Source organism: Neodiprion fabricii, chromosome 5 (genome assembly GCF_021155785.1).
Source record: "Neodiprion fabricii isolate iyNeoFabr1 chromosome 5, iyNeoFabr1.1, whole genome shotgun sequence".
NCBI classification, from domain to species: domain Eukaryota; kingdom Metazoa; phylum Arthropoda; class Insecta; order Hymenoptera; family Diprionidae; genus Neodiprion; species Neodiprion fabricii.
Genome location: NC_060243.1, coordinates 19437773 through 19462409, shown reverse-complemented (window position 1 = coordinate 19462409; position 24637 = coordinate 19437773). Strand labels below are relative to the sequence as shown.

General features: G+C 37.0%; 2 protein-coding genes across 3 annotated transcripts in view; both read right to left on the bottom strand.

Moving 5' to 3' along the window:
- Positions 1-14785, bottom strand: part of LOC124182814 (atrial natriuretic peptide-converting enzyme-like) — a 90461-nt gene extending 75676 nt beyond the window's left edge. For both annotated transcript variants that reach the window (XM_046570534.1, XM_046570536.1), the window contains exons 1-2: positions 14724-14785; positions 12854-12924 (exon numbers count right to left, since the gene is read on the bottom strand). The gene's annotated coding sequence lies outside the window, so the exon portion shown is untranslated. The remainder of the gene's footprint in view (positions 1-12853; positions 12925-14723) is intronic.
- A 967-nt stretch (positions 14786-15752) lies between these two features.
- Positions 15753-18296, bottom strand: LOC124181995 (zinc finger MYM-type protein 1-like). The gene has a single exon (XM_046568771.1). It carries the CDS (start codon positions 18294-18296, stop codon positions 15753-15755), a length of 2544 nt encoding a protein of 847 aa, XP_046424727.1.
- Between the last annotated feature and the right edge of the window lie 6341 nt (positions 18297-24637).

The window sequence follows — 24637 nt, the reverse complement described above, 5'->3', positions numbered from 1 at the left end:
TTTATTTTTGGTGTGGGCAAGATTTAGGGGTGTATTTGACCTTTCGGACGACTAAATTAGCACGTAAAATAAATACGTGTTCGATATTTTGTTTATGTACCTACTGCAGCATATTACATAATGAAGAAAATCGGTGAAGTATAACCTCGAGCACTTTCCTTCTCATTGTCAGAACCCCCGTATTGTTTCATTTTATCAGCCACTTTTTATGCTGTGTGGAACGATCAAAAATAAGAAAATACGTTTTTATTTCACATCATGATTTTTGTCTTGATTCCGAGTCGCATAAAAATGATTCGAGACTCTTTAAACGTTCATCCTCGTGTAAATTTGTCGTTATACTTTTAATCGTTGAAATTATGTTTGTTTAGTAGTCTTTGAAGAGAAAAAACTCAATAACCCTATTGATAAAAGTTAGCTAAAATTTTCAACAAATTTATTTTCATTTATTTTTATCGTAAGCCTGACAAAAAATATAAACCTGTTATAAAACGAAACCAAGCTCAAGCAAATTGCTGATTAAGAAAACGTGTATTTCTCAATTTTGATCGGATAAAAATTGCAAAAAATAGACACAAGTCGAAACTCGTAAATTTCACGCGGAATGCCCCATGTATGTACACACGTACGCTAGAAAAAATACTTTGAAGCATACTCTACATGTTACGTTGGCGTGATGTACTCGCTGAAGTACATAATAGGAAGTACACTACGTTCCGAAGACTTATTGATCAAAGCCACGATTTCAGGAGGGCTTTTAATACGTGGTGAAGGGAACGTAACATAATATCATATTCGTTCTTATTGCAATAAAATAATATTCTCTGCACCTTTTTTCTTGTATAAAATTAACGGAGAAATTGATATATCAGACATTGGTTTATCACAGTGATCAAACGCTGATATTCCAAGCGGTATTTTATATTGCTGACAACACTGATGACAATGACAAACTTACGACGAATATCGTAAATACATTCGACTCTTTTGCTGTAAAAATAAGCACCCTGAAATTTGATGACAGTATTTCCAAGACTTACGGTAAAAGGTTAGCTCTTCAGAAATAACTGTTTCATTTTTCAAACTGTAAATAGTTTCTGCCTGTGTGCTCAAGAGGCGGAAAAAAACCAAATACAGGTAAACTATCTGTGTGAATTTTTATCTTTTGTTTACCGGTTACAGTCATTAAGTTGCCTCATTTTTCAACTAGCCTTCCGTTTTTCCCTCTTTTTTTCCGATGCTAAAATAATCAGGCCACTCTAGTAAACCAATTTGAGAAAATTGTGAGCCGTACATTGCGAGATGGGGGCTGTTATACAGCCACCTCTTCGTTTAAATTCTGAGCTAGTAACCGTGCTTCGGGTTGGGAAGGGGTGTCAAGTATCAAGGACAGGGGGGCGCGATGCTGAGGGAAGAGAGTCGAATCGAATACGAAGAGGAGAACTCCGAAGTCATTCGATAATGGCGCCGCAAGTTAGCTGCAGGGGTGAAAAACAATGTAATATATATGTATGTATGTATGTATGCATATATATATATATATATATATACATGTTTACTATATACATATCCATTACCCTTGTACATGTGTAAGTATCCAAGCTTATGTACAAGGGTAATGTGAAATAAGGAGGAAAAAACATGGCGGGAGAGACAAAATTGGTGGACGAAAATGCGCGGAATTTATTATAACATAGGTAAGCGTGAAATTCGAACTGGTTGAAATTCTTTCAAAAGTCGAATGACAGCTGGGTAAATAATTATGACACGGGAAGCCGATTAGGTTCGGAAAATTCTTGTTATAATATGAGAATTAATAAGCGAGTTTGCGTCGAGCATTTTTTTTCTTTCTTTTGATATCCTCACACTTTGTTCCTTTTGTGAATCTGATTGCGAGGGAGACGTTCTGACATCTTAAAAATCTCCGGAATTATCTTCGGCCTCATAATTTATCGTTACGTAGTATAGCTATAATAACGATAATAATAACAACGCTATTCGGATAAAAAATCGTTGCATTCCCTTTGTCCCTTCTATCTTTTGATTTAAGAATTTAATAATTCCCTCGTTCTTTGGTAGGGTGCAAAAATGCGAAGTACCAAAAAGTCGACGGAACCTAATCCCGTAAGTCAAATTACCGACAGTTACAAACATAAGAGGCATGGATTCTACAAAATCACAATAATAAATTCATAGAATCCATGCAATTTCTTTGTTTCTGCATCAAATGAAAATTGATTGACATATTTTTGTTCAGAATTGCGTATAGAATGGGGCTGTTAACAGGGCCTACTTTTTTGCGTTTGAGATACGTAAACTCTGATATTGGGAGATATATACGACAACGTCCAAATCGACTAGGCCAACCCTTTAAGAACTACCGAGAAGTCAAAGAGTAGGGATGAACAAATGGGTGGTATTATTAGAATATAAGTTTGATGTCTATTGATTGGTTCGAAAGGTGGAGACGAAGCGAACACTTTGGAAGTTCGGTGAGAAATGAAGTCGAATAAGCAGAGAGATGCGGAAGTCGGTGCAAAAAGCAGAGGGTTGGATCAGGGTTCTGGGAATGAGATGCGATAGTCAGGTGTGCAAAATATGTGCGAGAGATTGTTGAGTCTGGTGAAATGGCGAGACTTTCAGGCAAGAGAGACGAAAAATGAGTTGTGTGTGCGAAATTTCGCGGATGGAATATACTCAGAATCCGTTACTTTGACAATCAAAATGAATTCGAACACATATCTGAAAGCTGTGTGGCAGAAAAAATCCGAAAACTCGTTTCAAAGTCTGTAACCAAATTTTAATTCCTCGAAGGATAACTGATATCGTAATTTTGGTTCCAATAATGAGTGAGTTTCGATCCGAACTGAGGCTATTGTTGGCTTTTAATGCTCAAGAATCGATTTGCCAAAAACTCCTACATCAGACAGAATGTGAAAATTTCTTAAAATCGATACAAAAGTGTAATTTCGAGTCGATTATACCAGGTGCCATCACTATTGGCGATAAAATCGTAGTTCTGCTTCCGATAATATGAGTAATTTCTTTTCATAAATTAGACAACTCAAGTACCATGATATTTCATAAAAATTAGTCATTGATAGTGATTTCACGATACTTCAGATTCGCTTAGAAGTTAATTAGTTTATGTACTAATCAAGTGTTTCCAAGGCATTCTTATCACCGTGTATTGTACCTTTCCAAGTTTCTCTCTAAAACCTTTGCTACTGGTAGAACATCTGAAGCAGTTGTACCCAATTACGAAGCGGAACAGCTCTTGTATAAAACACTTTGGAGTCTGCACCGCATCATGTACCTGACGTCCCACAAAGAAACTTTATGATATTCAGAGCTGTAGAGCATTTCCTTTACCATTCATTTGTCTGTGGTATAAACGTAGATTTTTTAACAAAATAGCATACAAATACCTACGGTATATTTAAACAATTTTATAACCGAAAATCCGAACCTTAATTCGCTCACAAACGGCTTATACGGAACTTTATCATACCAATAAATAGATGTCGAGTAAATCGTGATAACTTCCCGTCCTTTCTAATCCAAACAAGGGATTAAAGATATCGATCATGTGTACACTTGTAACGCGTTGGGTCTGATCGATTCAGGAGCGCTCGTATTTGGTTCAAACACGAAATCCAATGAGAACCACTTGATACGTCGGTAAGTCTGTCGGTAAAATCGTTCGCCAACATCTCGAACTAGTCAAATTTATCACATACTGCACAGTGCCAGTGTGATTGTTACCGACGTTTCAAACGGTTCTCATCAGAATTGGTGTTTAAGCCAAATACGCGTGTTCCTGAGTTCGGTAAGTATTCGACACGTTGAGTGTACTTTGACCATGCTGACTATATAACGACAATCAACGATCGAAATTATTATCTATAGATCAGTCATGGATATGTTCATTTCCGAACCAAGTATTACAATTACTTTACCAGTAGGTAATGCACGATTTACGAATCTTTATCAACGATTCGCTAACTAATCGAAACTCAAATGGAAGAAGATTCCGAGATCCAAATTTGGCGGCAGGAGTTTCCAGGTTTTATTCAACAACGATGATTTTATTGGTTTTTTTCTTGGCTTGTGGATCTTTACCTACAATTCTGAAGAAAATTCATAATTTTTGAAATCATTTTTCGAGGACGGGGCACCGGAAGTAAACAGACGTAACGTATCGTCAACCCCCACCCCCCTTACCCACTGAAAACTTGAAAAACCTCGATTTTGAAATATTTACCAACGTCACATTTTTGATTACGAAGTTTTGCCAACGACTTACCGACTAACCGGTCTTGAAATGATCGATTTTGTCAAGATGAGAGGATTTTTCTGTCGGCAAATCTTCAAGTTTGAAAAGCTGGATAACGAGAAGAGAGACAAATCGGAAACATACTGGAGACCGACGAAAATTGCTGTCATGTTGACACATCGGAATTTGAATATGGGGTGAAAAGACTTGATGAGCGATGAAATGCGAGGTGACTCGATCGGCTCGCGTGCCGATGCCTGCGGTCATTTGTTGCGCAATTTCGCAGAGAGCCAAGTTCTTGCAGGCGTCGAAGGGTCACCTTCAAAGACGCTGATTGCGGATCCGTCGACGGTCGCGATGCGTCTCTGCCACGTGTACACAAGTACACAGATGCCGGCGCTGAGAGGATTGCGGATCGGAAACCGTAACGAGACCGCACGATGGCATTACACCCCCGGTTGTACAAATCGGAAATCGATATCGGCACCCGAATTCAAGGTGTCTTGAGAGCCTTCGGCATGAGCTTGGGAAAATTCTGACGTCGCGTGAAATATTAACGCAAGATTTCCATTTCGCGACTGGGTGGGAAAATAATGTGTTGGTCAAATTTTTAGGTTATCGGGTAACATTTTTTTAAAATTCAAATAGATCGACAAATTTTTATTTCATTCAGAGCGGTATTATGAGTTTTTGTAATTAGGTGTCTTGGATTCCGAAATGGCCCGTGCGTGTAATTATAGTTTAAATTAAATATAGTCTTTAAAAGACAACCACCAAAAAATAATTGAATCCATTTTACTGATCGGGTTCTTCAATGTTCCTTCCAAAAATCGTTATACGAGTATCATTTTGACCAGATGTTTATCCGAGCTCGTTTCGTTGAACGTTCAAAAGCGTCAGCTGGGCGATATTGATCATCAAAATAGCAAGATTTAGTTTTAGACAATTTCGAAAAAACAAAATATCTTTGACTCTCAATTGAACCCTGAACAATGTTTCATCACCGACTTTTTCATTGTCGTTTCCTTTCTACTTTGTTTAATTTTTCATCTGAATTGATCGATGTTTGTTTAGAGTGTATGACAGATAACCCGCTCGCGAGATTTTCGAGAATTAATAACCTTCTCAACCCTCGATGTGCGGTTTTTCATTCCTCTGGCAAAAAGCTCGGAACTTTTTGGATCGTTCAACGTTAATACCAGTCATATTTTTCACCATCGCTTTAAATTTTTCGCAGATAAGACGGATTCAATGGGGTTTTTAATCCACGTAACGACACTGCAAAAACAAACAATATGAACAATCCAACTGTTTTGAAAAATTACGACAGTGTGGGAATTCGCAAGAGAATAATTTGACGTCGATTTTGAGTATTTTTAGTTCATCCCGTTGAGCGATGTCAAGTCTTTGGAATTACTTCAAATTCGTTCAAAAAAGTGCGAGGCGTAATTTCAAACGATGCAAAACTCTCCTCGAAGATTGTTCGAAGTTCTGTCAACCTTGCCAAGAATGTTGAAGTGTTTTGAAGTGTTTCAAAACGATAAAATCAATCGCTTTAATTACTGCGAAGCAACTCACAGCCATTCGAAGTTATTTGAGACCTTTTTGAATTTTTCGAAGCTATTGAATTATTTAAAATTCTTTGCAAACTTTTTTTGAAAACCTTCAGCAAAATTTCTCGAGTAGCTTGACATTTTGTTTTTTTTATCACACGTGGAGCCTTCTAAATCCAAAAAGTCATTTCTAGTGTCACACGAAATGTTTTTTCATATTTTTTGAATTCCTTAGGGCTTAGGTCAAAAACTTCAGTCATCTGAACATTCTGATTTTGAGATTGAAAATTTTCTTCTGTTGGTGAATTCTCTTCACGTTCTTCATGAAACTGTCGAGTTTTTTTTATATGATCAGTTTCATTTCCGGTCCACTACTTATTTTACTCTCTCATTCTTTCAAACCCAAATCCCCAAAACACTTCAGTATTTGGTAGAATGTTACTAAAGCTTCAAAACAGATACTGGATATGTTTGAAAAAAGTAATTCTGAATTATTTTTTAAAATACTCACATATCCTGATCGTTTGCATACTCTAATTTTTACTCTCTATTTATCTGATTCCCGTGCATAATTTTCCTGAAAAGCAAAATGTCAAGAAGAAAGCGAGTTATTAAATTTTCAAATCGAAAGATAGAAGAGACAAAGGGAATGCAACAATATGGTCTCCGTTATTATTATTATCGTTATTATGGCTATACTACGTGGCGATAAATTATGAAGCCGCTAATTGTGGAGATTTTTGAGAAGTCAGAACGTCTCCCTCGCAATCAGATTAACAAAAGGAAGAAAGTGTGAGGATATCAAAAGAAAGAAAAAAAAAAATCTTCGACGCAGACTCGCTTATAAATTCTCGTATTATAACAAGAATTTTCCGAACCTAATCGGCTTCCCGTGTCATAATTATTCACCCAGCTGTCATTCAACTTTTGAATGAATTCCAACCAGTTCGAATTTCACGCTTACATGTGTTAGAATAAATTCCGCGTATTTTCGTCCACGAATTTTGTCTCTCCCGCCATTTTTTTTTTCTCCTTATTTTCCATTACTCTTGCAAATTGTTGTAGTAATAGTTAATTTGGATGTGGTCGTAAATGTCTCCAAATATCGGAGTTCACGTATCTCAAACGCAAAAACGGCTTTACATTCTATACGCTATTCTGAACAAAAACACTCTAATTTCTTTTCATTTGATGAAGAAACAAAGAAACGGCATGGATTCTACGAATTTACTATCGCGATTTTGTAGAATTCGTGCCATTTCTTTGCTTCTGTATCAAATGAAAAGGAATTGGAGTGTCTTTGTTCAGAATTGCGTATAGAATGGGGCTGTTAAGCCCTTTTTTTCGATATTTGGGGATATATATGACAGCGTCGAAATCGACCAGGGTATCCCTTTAATTCAAGGTACAGGCGTCTAATCTCTACCGTCAGCCCGAAGCACCCCGTGATCAATGCTGCTCTCATCTTGGGGTTTTAAAGAATCAAAACCTAAATACCCAAACTTCGGAACGTATCTCATTTAATACATGACCAATTAAACCAATACGAAAAGACAGCAGAAGACGTAAGTCCCACCTGCGATTGAGGCTAATTCCGAACGTTACAACCCTAAATTGAAAGTACGTGGAGATAAAATTTGTCGTGGAATTTAGAGAAAATTAAGCGCACGTTTTCATCCGCAAATCATTGCAATATGAAATTATTTCGTAAACAGAATTTAAGAATATAACAGATCTGAAAATTTCCGATCGATTTTACCATCAAAAATATGAATAAAACACAGAAATATTTCGATTGTTATTTTGACAAACGTCAAATTTGAAATTTTGCTTTCTTTTTGGTAAAAAGGACTCTTAGCAATAGTATTTGAAAAAAATCCTTTCCAAACCACAGAATAGGTAATGTGCATTTATTATTTCAATGGAAAGATAGAAAGAGAGGGTGAATATAAGAGAAAATACCTGCTTTAAATTTTCCAAATAACACTGATTCATCTTGGATTGTTCTCCTCTATTTCTCGGATTAGACCTTTCTCCGCGAGCGCTCGATTCGGACTAATCTCACCGCTCTCACTTCGCTCTCTCTCGCGCGATACTCGCTCGCTGTTCGCTTTTTCTTCTGCGCATGCGCGCTGCCCGCTTACTCCCCCCACTTTTCTCCCACCTCAGAGGCGTGGAGCAGAGACATTCCGAGCTGATCATGTCACACGATTGTGAAAAGGTTGTTAATATTAGATCAATAGCAGATACAGGCAAGAGAAACCGTCGTTATTCGATCAAAGGTAAGAAGTAATAGAGGATTCTATGACTAGGAAAACAAGTTAAATTTGTAAACTTCACGAAATCAAACGAGAGCTGGTCGACGACGTGGATAATTTTCAAATATACTTTTTGATTAGAAATTGAAGTAAAATTTCAATGTGCACAGTGCGCCAGATAAGGTTTTTACCGTCGAATGAAAAGTATAAAAAAAAAATCAAATAAAAAATTTTAATGTTTTTGCACATGAAATTAAGGTCCGCTTTTGTTCTTTGCCCTGGTTCATTGCCAATTTTTTTAATCCTTCAACCTTACGTTACAACAGGCGTAATTGATACTGGAAAATTATTTTGAAAAATCGAATCAACTTTTTTGGAATAAATCAGAAGCTCGAAGCCCTTTTAGGGCTGCGCGTGTATCCCTAACCGCAGAATAGGGGTACAGACTTCCACTAACTGAAGAAACAAGTAAAGGATGTTATACGAGACGAAGACAGAGTGCTCGAAACGTGGGCAAAGCTCCGTTTTATGTAAGCTCGCCTGCTTCGGTCGGGATAAAAATTCTCCCCTTCGTTCGTCGCACGCCTTGCTTTATACTGTAATTTATATGGAAGAATTCCTAAACCTTGAGATATTCAAGCACCTCGTTACGCGAATCATCGTTCAAGGATCTTCTATCCGACTTGTTACACGTTTTTTAATAACGACAAGGAGAAGAAAAATTCTTTCTTTCCGAAATTTTTCCTTTACAAGATTCTTTTAATTAACCACCCCCGATGGAAAAACTCGGCGACACAATCAAAAAATTGCAATCTTGTCGTCAATGGGCGAAAATTCCAGTTCCAAATTTTCAATCGATCTCCCGGAAAATTTATTCAAGTTTTCAGTTACTTGCGATCATTTTCCGTTGCGAAAAATTTTTAGAAAATTTTCCGTATAAAGGGCAAAGTCGAGAGACAGTATGCAAAATTTCTGATCCAGTTAATTATTCTTTAGAGTGATCGGTAGTGCAAAATTTCATCAGAAATTTTCCGAATTTTCGTAGAGCAAATTTTACTCCAATTTCATAATCACGGTTCAAAATTCGATCGAGTTTAAAACACGAGTTCTCTGTTTGAAATAAAAAAAAAATGGCATCGAACTCTTATTTCGTTTTCCGATTTTCTTTTCTACACGTATTTAACCAACAGCGAATTCCCAGTAATCTCTTTACTTTCTCAGAATTTTGCCGAGGGGCGAATGAATGTCAATATATTAATCACTATGAATTCCAAAGTTTCGATAAAAGTCCGCGAAATTTTTCTCGATTTTTCAAACATGAAAACGGATTTAAAATTATCCGTCAGAAATTAGATTACTTTGACTTTTTTCGGCTTTCCAATCGTCGATTCGTTAATAAGATTCGGAAGACTTGATAAAAAATTCCCATTAGTTATGTTTTCACGGAGACTTCCGATAGCCATAAACAAACAAAAAAAGTGTCTTTCTTTATTTGTAAAAAAAAAAAAACGATTCCGCTTTAATTATTTTCAAGTAACAAACGGGAGATTTGTTTTTCTGAAAAAACACTCCGGAATAATAAAAAGCACAGGACAATGCAGAGTTGTTGAATGAATTTGTGGAAAATTGTAAATTTATCCTTTGTTTCTACAGCTTACTATTTTCTATTTAATTTTTGATCGATTAACACGAACCAGAACCGAAAACTGAAATTGGAAAGTCACTGTCTATGAAAATTCAAGGAGTACGCTGAAATTCGGGATACCCTAAGATCCGTGAGTATTAACCGTTAGGTGCCTGACTTAGGTGAGGGTTGGAACGGATAAAATTCCAGAGCCGTCGTTTCTTTTGTAGCCTTAAAAAAGTTTTCTCCACTTCACGCCTCCAAGAATTGAGAAGTTATTGGTGTGGGGTGAAGAGATTTTTTCCAATAGTTATAAGTTCTCGAGAGAAAAAGTGAAAAAAAATTCAAGCCAAAGAAAAAGGTACGAACGAAAGAAAAAAAAAACCAGAGACGGAGAGCGCGGAAACAGTCTCGCTAAATCAATCTCGAGATTTTCTACAAACAAGCTGTGGAAAAGTTTCGTCAAATTTGGAAAAATTCGTTAATATTATTGCTCATCGTCGAAAATAACGCGAGTTGATCGAAATTTGTTTACATTGCTTGAAAATTGGGAATCGTGAGACGATATTTTTTCCGTACTTTTTTTTTCTTGCTTATCGTACGAAAGCTGTTACTGATTGTTTATAATAATATTCTACATCTACGGTGGATCGTTTGGTTTTAAAGTTTCAAAAATCAATTGAACGATATTCGAAAATGATGAAACTTGTTACAACAATATTGAATATTTAATATCTACTACAAAATCGTAAATTTTGATCTACTAATTTGACACAATTCGCACAAATTTCTGCATGTTTCAGATAAAAAAAAATAAATAAAAATAGTCAAACGAAACTCGTAGGTTTCAAATAAACCCACCTTGAAACCCACTTTATTTGCCATGTAAAATTGAAATCGTCCGACCGGAAGATGTGAAAAGCCGAAAACTTGAAAAAAGGATCACGTTTTCCAAACTCCGACCGTCTCAACGTAATAAAATCTTTCACCTCAACCGAAATTGGACGAAGTTCTGTATGGACACCTATACGTCCGTTAAAAAGTTGAAACTTTATTACTACTCCAAAATCAATTCAATACATTGTTCGAATATGTGTAAATAATGACGCTACGTGCGGTTTGTTCTCGTTATCAAGACGAATTTCTTTTTTTCTATAAACAAATACGACCGTCGATTATTTTCTTTCATTTCGTTCAACGCAGTTTGTGGTTCAATATCGTGAGAGAAAGGTAAAAGAAAAAAATGCACATTTCCATCTAAAAATTTAAATTATTAAATTGAAAGCATCCATTATCGCCATGAAACGAATTAATTATCCGGTACTCAAGTTTATTAAATTTTCGAAGATCAGTTCGAGAATCAAACGGATAAATATTTCACTGTCAGTTGATATCACACCGCTGTATATATATATATATATATATGAAAGTGTGTGTGTGTGTGTGTTTACATATATTTATTTGCGGATCGAGAAAGGCTTTTACCGGGTGAGAAAATTGCACTCGATATAAAAAGTATCGGCACACGCCAGGCAACTTCACGTCTGTTTATTCAACACTCTATACCTTCACCTATATACACTCGGAGTACAAGAGAAGAATGAGAAATAAGCCCATAAAATAACAAAGAAACAAGGTGACATAGGAACGGAATAAGGGTAGACGATGAAAACGCTTGGATAATGCTTGAGGGAAAAACAGAAATAAGAAAGAAAAAGTAATATTTTCAAAACACTGTGAAATCGAGAATTTCCTCATTGTTTTTTCGATTGAATTTATTTTTGCGACGGACACGTCAAAGTAAGATTGCAAAAGTATCGGGATTTATGCAATACGAGCCTATTTTTTTTTTTTTTCTTAGGAAAAGACTCAAATTCATGGATTTCAAGGAGAAAATCAGATAAAAAAAAAAAAAAAATTAATATCTCAGATCAGAGATCGAGTAATTTAATCCCGAAATGTTCACGTGAGATACATTTTAGACGACGTAATATCGAGGGAGATTTATTTCAATATGACTCAATACCAAAATTCTGCGGGTGAGAGTATAATAAGCTCGTTACATAGTTCTTATTAAATACGTGTCCATGTGTGTGTTATTTTCGTGTGTATGCGTAAGCGCGTCTGCGTTCCAGACGGTTTACGAGCAGGTTATACGCAACTTGCGTATCTCGCAACAGGCGATTCATGGGTTTATCTGCGTAACGTATATCAAGCTAAATTGTATCGCAGTTTACCCTGAAAACCGCCGATGCGTTATCCGCAAATATTGCGGCGATATTCGCCGACGGGGGAATTTATAAAAGTATTACATTTTAGCCAGGAGCTAAAACGGTGCACGGATATATCCGACAACGCAAAACATCGTAGGTATAACCTAGAGCTTTAGTTTTATCAGTTTCTTCGGTCGAACGAAAATCAATGCGCAATTCGACACGACGAATTTGGAAACCATGGCCAGAGTTGACGAAGAAATTAAACCGATAACAAAATTTGTTACGAAAATGACAAAATATTGCGCTTTCGATGAAAAATTGGATAAAAGTGCAGTTCAGCTAAGAAACGAACAGAGTTCAATCGGTATTGAGTTACACTTATGTTAGTATCATGAACATTGATACAATTCCAGGAATAACACCGACGAAAGAAATTACACCAATGAAATCACGCTGTAGCAAAAATGGTACAAGAGTGAAAAAATTTCACTAATGACGGACTAACGAAAATAACCACACTGAGAGAAATTTCTAGTTCCGGTTACCGCTCAGACCTTAACTATTTTCATTTTTTACCACAACCGAAAAACATAGTTCTAGGTACAAAATGAAAATTAGTTTTCTAGCCGTTACCGGAAACTCTGGTATCCTTAACTATTCTTTCTCATTACGATCACTGTTGCTAGATTTTCTTGTAACTGTTGCGAAAATTTAATGATTGTGCAACGATAAATTGATCTAGTTACCGTAACAAATGAAATTTTTCTCACCGCAAAAGTCTCATACTGATTGTGGATCAAGCAAAAATGGCCTTGGTCGGGAAAATTTTGATCGTGGCTTAAAAAAAGACGGTAAAAACCCTTGTGTGAAAACTCTTGTCGCTAGATGTTAAATAGTTTGATTTGTTGCATGCGCGTTTTACTAACCTTGACGACATTTTTGGGGCTGGAGTTATCAGGACTGCGCACATGAAACTGCGGTGAAATCCGATTGCGAGCTGAAAAAATTAAAAGAGAATTGAACGACAATGCGATTCAGAGGTTTGACGGAAATAAAAATGCTGAGTTATTAATTATTGATAATAAGTCGTGAATAACTTGTTAAGAAAATTGGGCAACAGTTTGAAACAAAAAAAAAAAAAATCCGATCAAGCTTCGCAAAAGAAATTCCTTGACAGAATAATATTTCTGACTATCGTCAAAAGGAGTTCCTAATAAAAATTTTCAAAATTTATCATCTGAAGATGTCATAAGCTTTGAGATGTTTACAAAATCTGATCATATCTCGACGAAATAAATTTGTTACGCACTATTTGACAAAGATTTCGGAACCGCAAAAACCGAAAACAAACAAAATCTTTTTAAACTATCTTCAAAATATCTGTTAGAATATTCTTTCAAAATGTTACGAGTTATTTTGACAATAAAGTTTTTCACACTTTTCAGAGAAAAACAGTAAAAAATATTTCATCAAGGGAATGAAACAACTTTTACATAATTCTGTGAAGAGAATTGAGAGGTTTTTCTTTACGCTACCCGAACTGCCTGCTTGAAGAAAATGTCAAGAGATTAAGAGGAGATATATAACAAGAGGAGCTGAAAGTATCAGAGTAGAGATTTGACAGAGGATACGGGGACTTTACGTAATCGATTGACTTTGTCGTTGTTTCGAGTTGTAAAACCGGGAATATTGAATACAGCTCCACATATTTCTTTTTTCACAAACAAAAAAAAAAAAAAAGAATTAATTTGTATTACGTAAACTCATTGATTGCTTTTGCGAGAAAGATTCTTTCGTGAGAATTGCTGACGATTATCTTTGTAATTATATCCGTAAAAATTATCGTCGTTAATCGTTACGTGTTCAATTTCAATTTTATTTCACTTATCAGTGTGCAAAGTCAAGAAACTCTCGGCTCTCAGCTTTTCTTCGTAGCATCACGCCATTCAAAAATTACCGTGCCTTTTCATATTGCGCGTATTGAATTTTCAGTGCGATGCTCGGCCGTTTTCTCGCCACAACGCTAGACGGTTAATTTTAGACCCTCAACGCGATTCAAAAATCGGTCAAATGTAAAATTAACCGAGGCATGCTATTTTCATTTTCTTCTTGACGTAATTTTTTCGTTCCTGTAAGCGTACGATGTTATAATTCTCATCCAAACAATAAACAGTTTTTTTTTTCTCAACAATTTCTTGAATACTTGTTGCATTCTTCGTTCAATATTGTTTTACTAAAAAAAAAAAAAATTCTTTGCGATCAATTTATAACCGATTATTCAATGCCTACAAGTAATTTACTATCGTGGATAGACAACGAGAATAAAATATCTCAGCTGTTTGAATCTGATCAGCACTATAAGGATGTATGTCAGGTATAGTCAGTTCAAAAATTTGTCTAATCAAAAACGTAATAACAGGAAAGTTGAACAGGACGACTAAAAGCTGATCAAGTCAAATCTTATGCAAAAATGTCTTTGCAATAAAGATGAAAACTTTTCAACTTTGAATCTCAGTTGTAAACACCTTGTTGTTATCAACATAAGAGAAATCACGTTATTCCACTATTTTTTCACCGAAAAATTCGTATAGTTGGTCCAATTTTACTGTAAAATATTTCATTTCAAACGTAAATAAATTCTCTACCTACAAACTGTCAGACAATATTGTATAGTTGAAATTGCACAGCATCGAATGAATCAAATTGATTCTCAATGACTCGTTTTATCGAATTACACCTTTTTTCGCACAAGAATTTCTCAGGCATTTGATAGTGATACAATGATACTTTACTCACTGCTTTACTTACTAGTAATCGAGTATAGGATGTTCTATAATAATTCCATAAGGTGCTCGTCTGCAGCGAATAATCCTCGAATTTCTAAATCAAAGTCACTGACGTATGAATGTTGACAACTCGAAACTTGACGAACACTAATCACACGTCACACGATATCCACAAACTCGCAATCGGTTACTTACCCAAACTTTTGGAAACCAATACGGTATGTTTATACCGACCTCTGACTCCAGCACGATTTCCGGTACAGTCTCTGCAAAACTTTCAATCAAGTGAGCTTTCAACAGGCGATCTGAATATTCCCGTTATTTCCGTGCCGGAATTTAATCAACAGCTAAGCGATGAAATTTCTTAGTTATTCTTCTTTCGTTCATCGATGAGTAGTTGTTTCGAATTTTTGAAAAAAAAAAAAAAAAAAAGAAAATCTTTCAAATATCTTTTTCACAACGCTCAGAGGAAGAATTCTCAAGCAACGCAATTACGAGGGACTTTTTAGAACAGAGTTAGACAATGAACATCGAAGATGAACGCGAGCGATGATGTACAACAAAAATCTAAGCGCTGTTTTTAAAAGCTCGCAAAAGTCCTGCGCTTCTCCCGACGACGAGAGGCGGACTATTCAAATAACGGAAACTACCTATCTGGTGGTTCTCGACACACTGGTTAAAATCCCCTCGACCACAACCAACTCTACGGCAACGAAAACGAGGCGTGTGGGCGACCCTCGGAAAGCGTCACTCGTCGTTGCCGGCTGGATTCTGCAGGGATGAAAGAGAAGGGAGCTTCTGATTCGGTGATGCGATTCCGGGGCCCAGGATCCGCCAAAAGTCAAATTAACATCGTATCGTAGGAACAAGTTTGGCTAAACGGTCACGGTCGAAAGAAATAACAAATTCCTACAGCCTCGCGGTGATTTTTTTTAACCCACCGTTTGTACATTTCCAGTGCCGGCGCTAGCCCACGGCTGGTCCCGGGCGAGCCTTGAAAATCGGGCCCCTTATCAGAAATTTTTGGACCACTGAAGTCTTAAAGTGGGACTTTGCGAGATTTTTTGTTCGCAAAAGATGCTATAATATCGCTGAAATTCAACTCGTTGCAAATTCCATGCTCAATTGACATCGCAGCTAAACCATTCAGTCGATCTTGGCACATAGTGGATCGCAGGTAAGTTTTGATGAGCTTTAGCTTTGAGAAGGTCCTTTCACCCGACGCGGAGGTTACTGGTAATGTTAAGAAAATTCTTAAGGTCACAGTGAAATTTGGATATATCTCATCCAGACCTTTATCAATAATGTGCGATATCATAACGAGTGCACTCAAGTCGGTCATTCCAGCGGCTACGAAGTAAGCTTTTAAAGATTCCAGTTCTTCGGCAAGCTCCCGACCATCAATGTCACTGTTCTCGTCTTCACCAGTCAGATAATTTTCTAAAGCCTTGGACTTAGTCAAAATTTGGGTTCTGTCCAATCTCATAAAGTTATCCGAGTTTCGGATGATACTAAATGGTTCACAAACGTTTTGGGTCATTTCGAAACGTTCGCGTAGGCTTGATATCGCTATATCGCATAATTTGTTGAAAAATTCAATTTCTAACCTTTTCATCGGATCGCTAGGTCGTTCGTCGTGCTGAGACTCATAATCAAAGAATCGTCTTGTTCGTGGGGTACGTGATTCGGGTAAAGTTTGTGAAATATCTAACTTCTCAGCCATTTTTTTAGCGGTGGCTATGCAAGTTTCGAAACCGGATTCTCGAAAAGTTTGTAATTGAAGAAGAGCACCATCAATCATGTTCATCGCAGTATGCAAATCAACTTTCGGACATTGTAAAGCTTTACTGATTTTGTTGATCACTTGCAGTACATCATACCATACTACCAATCTAATCAGAAAAGACAATGACTCAATTTCGAAACATAGGCCTCTCAGTTCCGATCTCAGCTTTGCATCTTTACCTTGCGACATTCGACAAAGTTCCTGCAACGCATCTCTGATTTCTGCTACTTGGAACCTCACAGTTTTTACAGCATTTATTTTCCCTTCCCAGCGAGTTTTAGGCAATGATTTCACACTGATATTAACATGCTCCTTCAATATTTGCCACCTCTGGGTTGAAGCAGCGAAGACTGCGAATAGCCTTTGAAGAACACCAAAGAATAGTTCAGCTGTGACGGACGAATGTCCGGCATCTGAAACTACTAGGTTGAGGTTGTGACAACTGCAGGAAACGAAAAACGCTCTTTTATTATCCTTCAAAATTCTGGCCTGAACACCACTATTTTTACCTTTCATATTACTGCCATTGTCATACCCTTGACCCCGACAGTTATTCAATTCAAGATTGTTTGATTTCAAGATATCTAACAACGTTTCATACAATCCCTTACCCGTTGTATCGTCTACAACAACGAAGCCAATGAAATGCTCGCAAATTTCCACGGTGTTTTTAGACACAGTGACAAATCGAACAACGGCAGTCATTTGTTCTTCATGACTAATATCGGAGGTGCAGTCTAAAATTATGGAGTAATATTTCGCGGCTACCACTCGCCTGCTAATTTCTTTGAAAATTGCATTACCCAGTATGTCAATGAATTCGTTCTGAGTTTCCTTTCCCAAATAGTGAACGCGCTGGAGGTCCCCACTTTGAACTCGACGTACATGTTCGCTTAAAATAGGATCGAATTTCGCCATCAGTTCAACTTGGCTCAAGAAATTACCGTTATTCGGCTCGTATAATCGATCGACAGTACCTCGAAATGCCATATTCCGCTTAGCTAAATGCTTAATTATTTCAACGAGTCTTTCAAGTACTTGTTTCCAATAGGTTTCCTCTCTTTGGATTAAATTTTGATTCTCATCATCGATGGTTTTTCTACAATCTAAACGGACTTCGAGTTCTTTCCAGTCTGTCATGCATTCAATGTGCATTTTGGATTTTTCATGCGAGCTCAAACTGTCTTGCAAGTGCCGCCAGGATCTAAATCCGGTCGATTGCAATTGGGTTGGAATGTTGCGGAGGCCGAACAATTTGCAACAAAAACAATAAACGGAATCCTTAGTCTCTGAATAAATTAACCAGGATCTCTCCATTTTTTCGCCATTCTTCAGGGTTCGATAACAATTTTCTATGGTGAAGCGCCGGCGATCTGTATCAAAAGGAAAAATTGTATTCCGATCTATTTTTGTAGGCCCTAGCTTTACCAATGCTACGCGTGAACTGTCGCTGATGTTATTCGGCCACTTAGCAGGATCTTGCCAATCAATATTTGATACTGTAGAATCTTTTTCTATAACTTTTTCTGCCAAGTTGTTTCTATCTGTAGCTATCGTCATATCTCCGGTATTCACTGACTGAGCGTCCAAATTTCCATCAGAATCTACGGTGGCCTTGGAAGGTGGACAAGCGGGGTCTAAATCATCCGTGGTTTGGCTAGATTCACCACCCTCATTATCAGACCTCAACCGCTTAACATAGCCTTGAAAAAAAACAGCACTTTTTTTGTCCGCTTCACATCGAGCTTTTTTTAATTTCCGCTTTTGGGACCCTGATAAGTCTTTGGGCTTGTTCATAAGGACTATCGACTATGACTTGTGCAATCCAACAATTACAAAAATAAATTCAGAAAAATTCGATCAAATCGTAATTTATGCAATGTAAGTCAAGTTGAACGCGGTTAATTAATGTTAAGTAATATGAATATCCGTAGAAATGCCTATATTAAAGATTGTGCCCTAAACGTGATCGGCCGCTGCCTGACCGGAACGTCGGCAGCTTCTGAATAAATGTCTCGTCGATATCCGAGAGTTTGCAAATTACTAGTAATTTCAAAAGAGCATCGAGAATAAAAAATAAGAAACAACAATAGGTAGCGAGAAAATTTTCAAGAAATGTTCACGTTGTTGAAAGAGTTCCTATGGAATATGCGAATACAGCGGTTCAGCTAGACAGAGCGTAGCAGTGAATCCACAGTCCATACAAGTTACAAGCAGCGTGGTCTGATAGTATCTCTGGGCACGCCGCGCCGCACGACGTAGCTTGACGTTTGAGCTATAAACTGGCGCATGCGCAGCAGCCGAACAAATTGTGGTGGGGGCCGTCGGTCCAGCCAACACCCCGCGCGGTCCGTGCTCGCCGGTAACCTAGTACAGCAGCGTGAGCCGTACAATGTTTCTACAAGGGCCCAATCGTTCAACCTCATTTTATAATTTTTTTTCATATTTTTTTTCTTACACCTATCATCTCGATGTTCACACACAGGATAATGTATTATCGCAGTTAACCTTATTCCGAAAAAAATTCTTATTTTCTTCAGTCTTTGGGCCCCCTCGGGAACAGGGCCCCGGGCGGTTGCCCGGTTAGCCCCTACCTAGCGCCGGCGCTGTACATTTCTAAATCATTTTCCCGTCCGATTCCGAAACCCAATCGAACGAAGTCGAGAAAAATGTTCGAACAGAAAATGAGACTTTGTACATTATTTTATAGTGTCATAGATATTTCTTGATCATTTCAACGCATACTGAGAATTTTTTTCAATTAATATCAATTGGATGAATTCTATTTTCGACTCTATGTTCTGATTGCCAACATTATTGTACCGACGATTCTTGTGCAGCTGTTTATCGCCTATTTAATAAATTGTCAGTACGTTTTGAGGGTAATAATTATTGACGTCAATTTAAATGTAAGAAGTTGAATTATAATCCTTATCAGTGAATTTAGAATTCAGCGACCAAAATTGATTCGTTGTTAATAGAATAAAGCTAGCCGTACTTTCTTTGGAACATCGAGAGTGTATTTCTGATGAAAACAATAAACTAAACAAATAGTTTGATTAATGAATTTGAGCAAATCATTCTAATTGTAAAAAATAGCGATATCTTAATACTGCGTAAATTAACTTTGTCACAATCGTTGAAATTTAAAATTCAAAGATATTATTCAATTACCTATCAGATAAATAACTGCATAATTAACGGTAAAGATTCTCTTCGCATATGGCGTTTCTAACTTCCTGGTCAATAGTCAAACATATTAACATTTTTTACTCACTGACGAAAATCCTACAAGCTTATGAAATGTATTGTCTCGATACGTTGATATTATTACTATAATGCGATGAATCGGTTTTAGTTTGATCAATCAAAACGAATGGTTCGAGTACGTTTTTGTTCCTCAGACTATATTTTGGAGAAGTTTTTTTTTTTTATGAAACAAGACTGAAGCTTTTACATTTTTGAATGAAAAGAAAATCTTTCGAACCAGTCTAATATCGCTATTCAAATTCCATTATTCATGTTCTCCTCGTCTATTTCGCGTTCATTTCACCGTTTCTCCTTTATTTTATTACACCATATGTCTGTTGCGCTGTTCCTTACTTGTGCAGCGAAGGAACTGAAGGGGAGGAGTGAGAGGAGGCACAGAGAGAGAGAGAGAGAGAGAGAGAGAGCAACCAATTTGCTTTGCTCCATAGATCATCGTGATCCTGTATCATTTGTTCTCAGAGGCTGTACGCTTTCTCGCGAAAACACGCGAGTATTTGTGCGTGCGTTTGTGTACAAGGTGATTTCCTAACGACTAGGCACTCCGTCGTCTGCTAGAGTTTAATGCGCATGTGCTAGAATTCGAAAAAGGTCGCTTGTCAGGGCGACCAACTGCCGAAAATTTGCAAATTCGTTAACGACAGTTCGTTACGATGTATCTAACCTCAAAAATTTACACACCTTGGCTCAACTCGATCGTTGGTTATTCTCTGGAATAAACTATTACGAATAAAAGCATTCGCATTCAGCCAAGCGTGTTCAAAAAAGAGTAGTGTAAACAGCCGGAATGTTAAGTCTCAATTTACTATTCAATCTTAATTGATTACAAACTTTTTATAGGTTATATACATCGTGGAGAGCAGTCACGTGGAAATTTAAAATTTCCGTTTGTAGGTCGCGCCGACAGCTCAGATAACTGATCTCGGATTCTAGGACTTGCGCGTTAAACTCTAGCAGACGACGAAGTCTCCAGTCGTTCGGAATTCACTCTGTATATGCATTGCGTGTACACACACGCGATGCACACCTCGGATGTTCCCTCGTTTATACTCTGCAAACGAAACGCCACGTTTGGCTCAAGTCGACTCAAACCAACCGCATAAAACCTGCACCTCACGTACGCAGGCATATACAGAGTGAGTCAATTGAAACTTTGAGAATGGGAGGAGCTTGGTTGATGAATTAGGCCCTACCCATCAGCGAATCTAGCGAATGTTTAGTATATACGACGCCTATGAGTAAACATGACTTCAATATGTCAAGACCACGGTCTTACATACAGGTCTGGGAACTCGCTCAAAAATTGCAGTGGTGGTCCTCTTATTGAAGCACGGGCCGTTTCGCCTAGAGACCACGAGTGTCGCTGCTATCGAGTGATTCAGGCTGTGTGAGAGAGACGGAAACAGATTTCAAAACCACGGACGGTCAACAACCTGAGCTGAAATGGGATAGATAGTGTACGGATAAACTATATTTTGAAATGTAAGAATTTTGACAATAATACGTAAATATTGGCGTTACACAGAAAAAAAGACCATCCCATCTGTCGAGAGAAATTGACTTTCATGGACAAGACAGACGGGAATAACAAGTTTTTATAGCTGTGATCGTTGAAAAAAAATGTCACATCTAACGTCAGATTTTTTAATCGGTTATACTTCTTTCCACTGGGTCGACCGTAGTCTTGACAAACTTAATTCTTGACATTTCGTGCTGTCGTGTTTCCTCTGTTGTCATATCTTTGTTCTCATTCATCAACTAAGCTCCTCCCATTCTCGGAGTTTCAATTGAACCACTCTGTACAATATACATACATACATACAAATCCACCTCATAACACATTATTTTATTTATCTCGTTTATGCTTAATTAAAAACACAAATCGAATGTCGATGTTATTGTTCGGTGTATAAAAATAAAGTAAAAAGCCCGCAGGGCAATTATTTTTCTCATCATTAGATTTTTAGCTAAAATTAGTCATACGTGTATATTGTAAGATGTTGAATCCTACGAGAAATAAGCAAGTAACTGAATTTGATATACACAATTATGACACGTCGCTTTTTTTTTCTTTGTGAACTATCTCTCGTCCTTATTTATAACTGCACGTGACAATTAAATTTGAAGAAATCGAGAACATAAAAACGAGCCTGTTTTAATGAGGAGAAAAAAAAAAAAAAATGTGGAGGAAACGAGAACGCTTTGATCACATTATGGGCTGTACATCGTAATCTTATTCGAGCAGGAATTGCAAAAAGCGCTTTATAATATTTGAGTAAGAAGTTTCAGCGAAAATACACCGAAAGAAAGATATTGTAGGTCTTACATCTCCTGTCATGAATATATAGACAGCACTTTTTTGGAGTTAAATCTACAGGTATTTTGGCAAGATTCACAAATCCGATAATAAGAGTTACAAAACTAATAGTAAGAATTACAATATGCTTCGGTAGATCTACCACAATTGATGTAGATTTGATTCCAAAAAAGTGCTGTCCATGTATTCACCACGGCAGACGTAAAATCTGGGATGCTGTGTTGTTCGAGGGAAATGATCGCTTCGATCTGTGTTCAGCTGCTAGAGATTGAGAGAGACGGAGAAACAGAGAGAGCAAGAGAAAGAGGGACAATAAGAGACTTTAATTCAAAGCGTATACTTACAGATTGTTATAAAATGCGAAAAAGAGAAGAAAGAAGGATAGCAGCAAAAGAAAAAAAATGAGTCGAGGAATTAACGAGAAAAACGGCTGAAATATACAGAATATTGTCTTTATTCATTTCTACCGATTCAGCCCTCTTGGTCCCTTAACTTCGCTCAATGCTTAAAAAGCCCAGCTTCGTTATACTGGATGAAACATTCCGAGTGCAACATGCGTGCAGAATTTGGTACGATGTAAGAAAAAGGGAGGAAATTAACAAAGATAAGATGTTACAAAAAAACCGAGAACTATGAATTTGAAATTGTTCCGGCTTAACCCATTTTTCGTCTTTATGGAATATTCTTGATATTTACGAATATTATGATTATTATGATTTCAACTGCGACAACTTAATACAGAATTGAATCAAGACTTTTGAGCATGAGCGTGTTGACTATCAATTTATTCGAGATAACACAGCACGAGTTATTTGCGACAATGTGAATTTGTGTATCAAGAAAATGTGTGATTGAAACGACGAAAAATTTGATTGATAAACGTTCCTCAATCATTTTGTTTTAAAAGTATTGAATTGTCGGATCATAAGAATTTAAGATTGTTCTGTTTCATGTTTCGTTGAGTCAAGAGTTCAATGGTTAAAGCATGTAATATAAAATTTGTTGCTACCAAAACCTTTCGCATAGACGGAACATTGGAGTTATTCCACCACACAAGGTGTATTCTTTGAATGATCTTAATAATTTTTTCGACTCAAAATCTTGCGAGATTCACCCGATAATTGATGGTTGGAATCCGAAAACTTATTTCTATACACGCAGAAGTTTAAATCGAGTGTATTTCAATACCGTAAATAGTTATTGTTCATCTGTCGTATCAATACAAAATTCGACGACTCGGAACCAGGTATTACACTTTCTTCGTTCATAATGAATCTGATGAACGATATTATCTCAAGTTGCCGCACCCGATGTTCTGTTGGACTACCCGGTCTTATAACTATCTGTGAAGCTACTTCCGTAGCGAGAGAGTTCACCGCCTAGCGGGCGTTTATAGTACTAGTGCAGTGACGTTTACGATAAATATATTCTCTACTTGTTTCAGAGTCTGTGGTGTTGCTTTTATCTCATTAACAAACAAGCTCAAACATTTTTTGATGGCTAGAATCATGTACTTACTTTATTTGAAGTACCTGATTGTTTTTGTCAACGAAAATGCGACTTGGAGGAACAACGCATAAGCTTCAAATGAAATGATATTTAGGTGACTCAATATTAGAGACACATTAAAGGCTGACTCGAATCAATACTTCCTTGCGCTAAATTAAGGAATTCGCTTGACTAACAATAAATCATTTTGACACACGAAATCGAAATCGAAATTGTTGAATTGAAGTGATCGTATTTGGAACAAATAAGGAATATTAAAATGAAGCGAATGGATTCTGACAAAATCTATTTTATTGATTCAAGAATTCTTTTCTCCCCGTGTACCAATATATCGATTACGCTTGAATTTTTAGAGTAACTGTTTATCAAAAATTTATTTCTGCCTGAAAAATGGTGCGAATTGGTCAAATCGACCGAAGTTAAGCGAAGAAGGTGTTCGATCATTATTTATTCAAGAAGCGAAGGAATTCGCGAAAATTCCGTGTCTCCATTTACTCAGGCAGTATGACTATGTGTATCCTCACGCATATTATATACTCACAGACGGTAAAGGCTGTTATGTGTAGATTCATTCCACGTCACTCAGCAGAAGCAGAAGAATCCATCGTTGATGGGAAAAATGTGAAAACGAATTAGAAAAGGTAAATGTTTGTCTTCCATCCTCTCCGATCACTCTGCCTCGTATTATCGCAGCCGTTTCTGATTTTCCTTTCGCCTTCTATTTGCGAACAATGAACTTATCAATTTCTGGCACACCTCTCATCGCCGCTAAAATTTTCTTATTCATATTTATCACGTCTTCATCGGGCTATAATAAAAAAAAAAAATCCAATGAGCAAAATAAGGCACAAAATATTCTACACCAAAAGACAGATGAACGACTGAAATGTAGAAGTAACTGATTTCTACATACTTGTATCTACAGTTTTTCACTTAAATAAACTAAAATGTTCGTCAAGTTAGGCATCACGTGAATTAAATGAAATTAACAATTTGTTTACTTGTTTTTGGTCAAAATATATCTCAATTTGGTTCGAGATGTCAA

Excerpts from the sequence above, each read along its gene's own strand:
- LOC124181995 (XM_046568771.1), bottom strand. The coding sequence starts at position 18,296 with ATGAACAAGCCCAAAGACTTATCAGGGTCCCAAAAGCGGAAATTAAAA.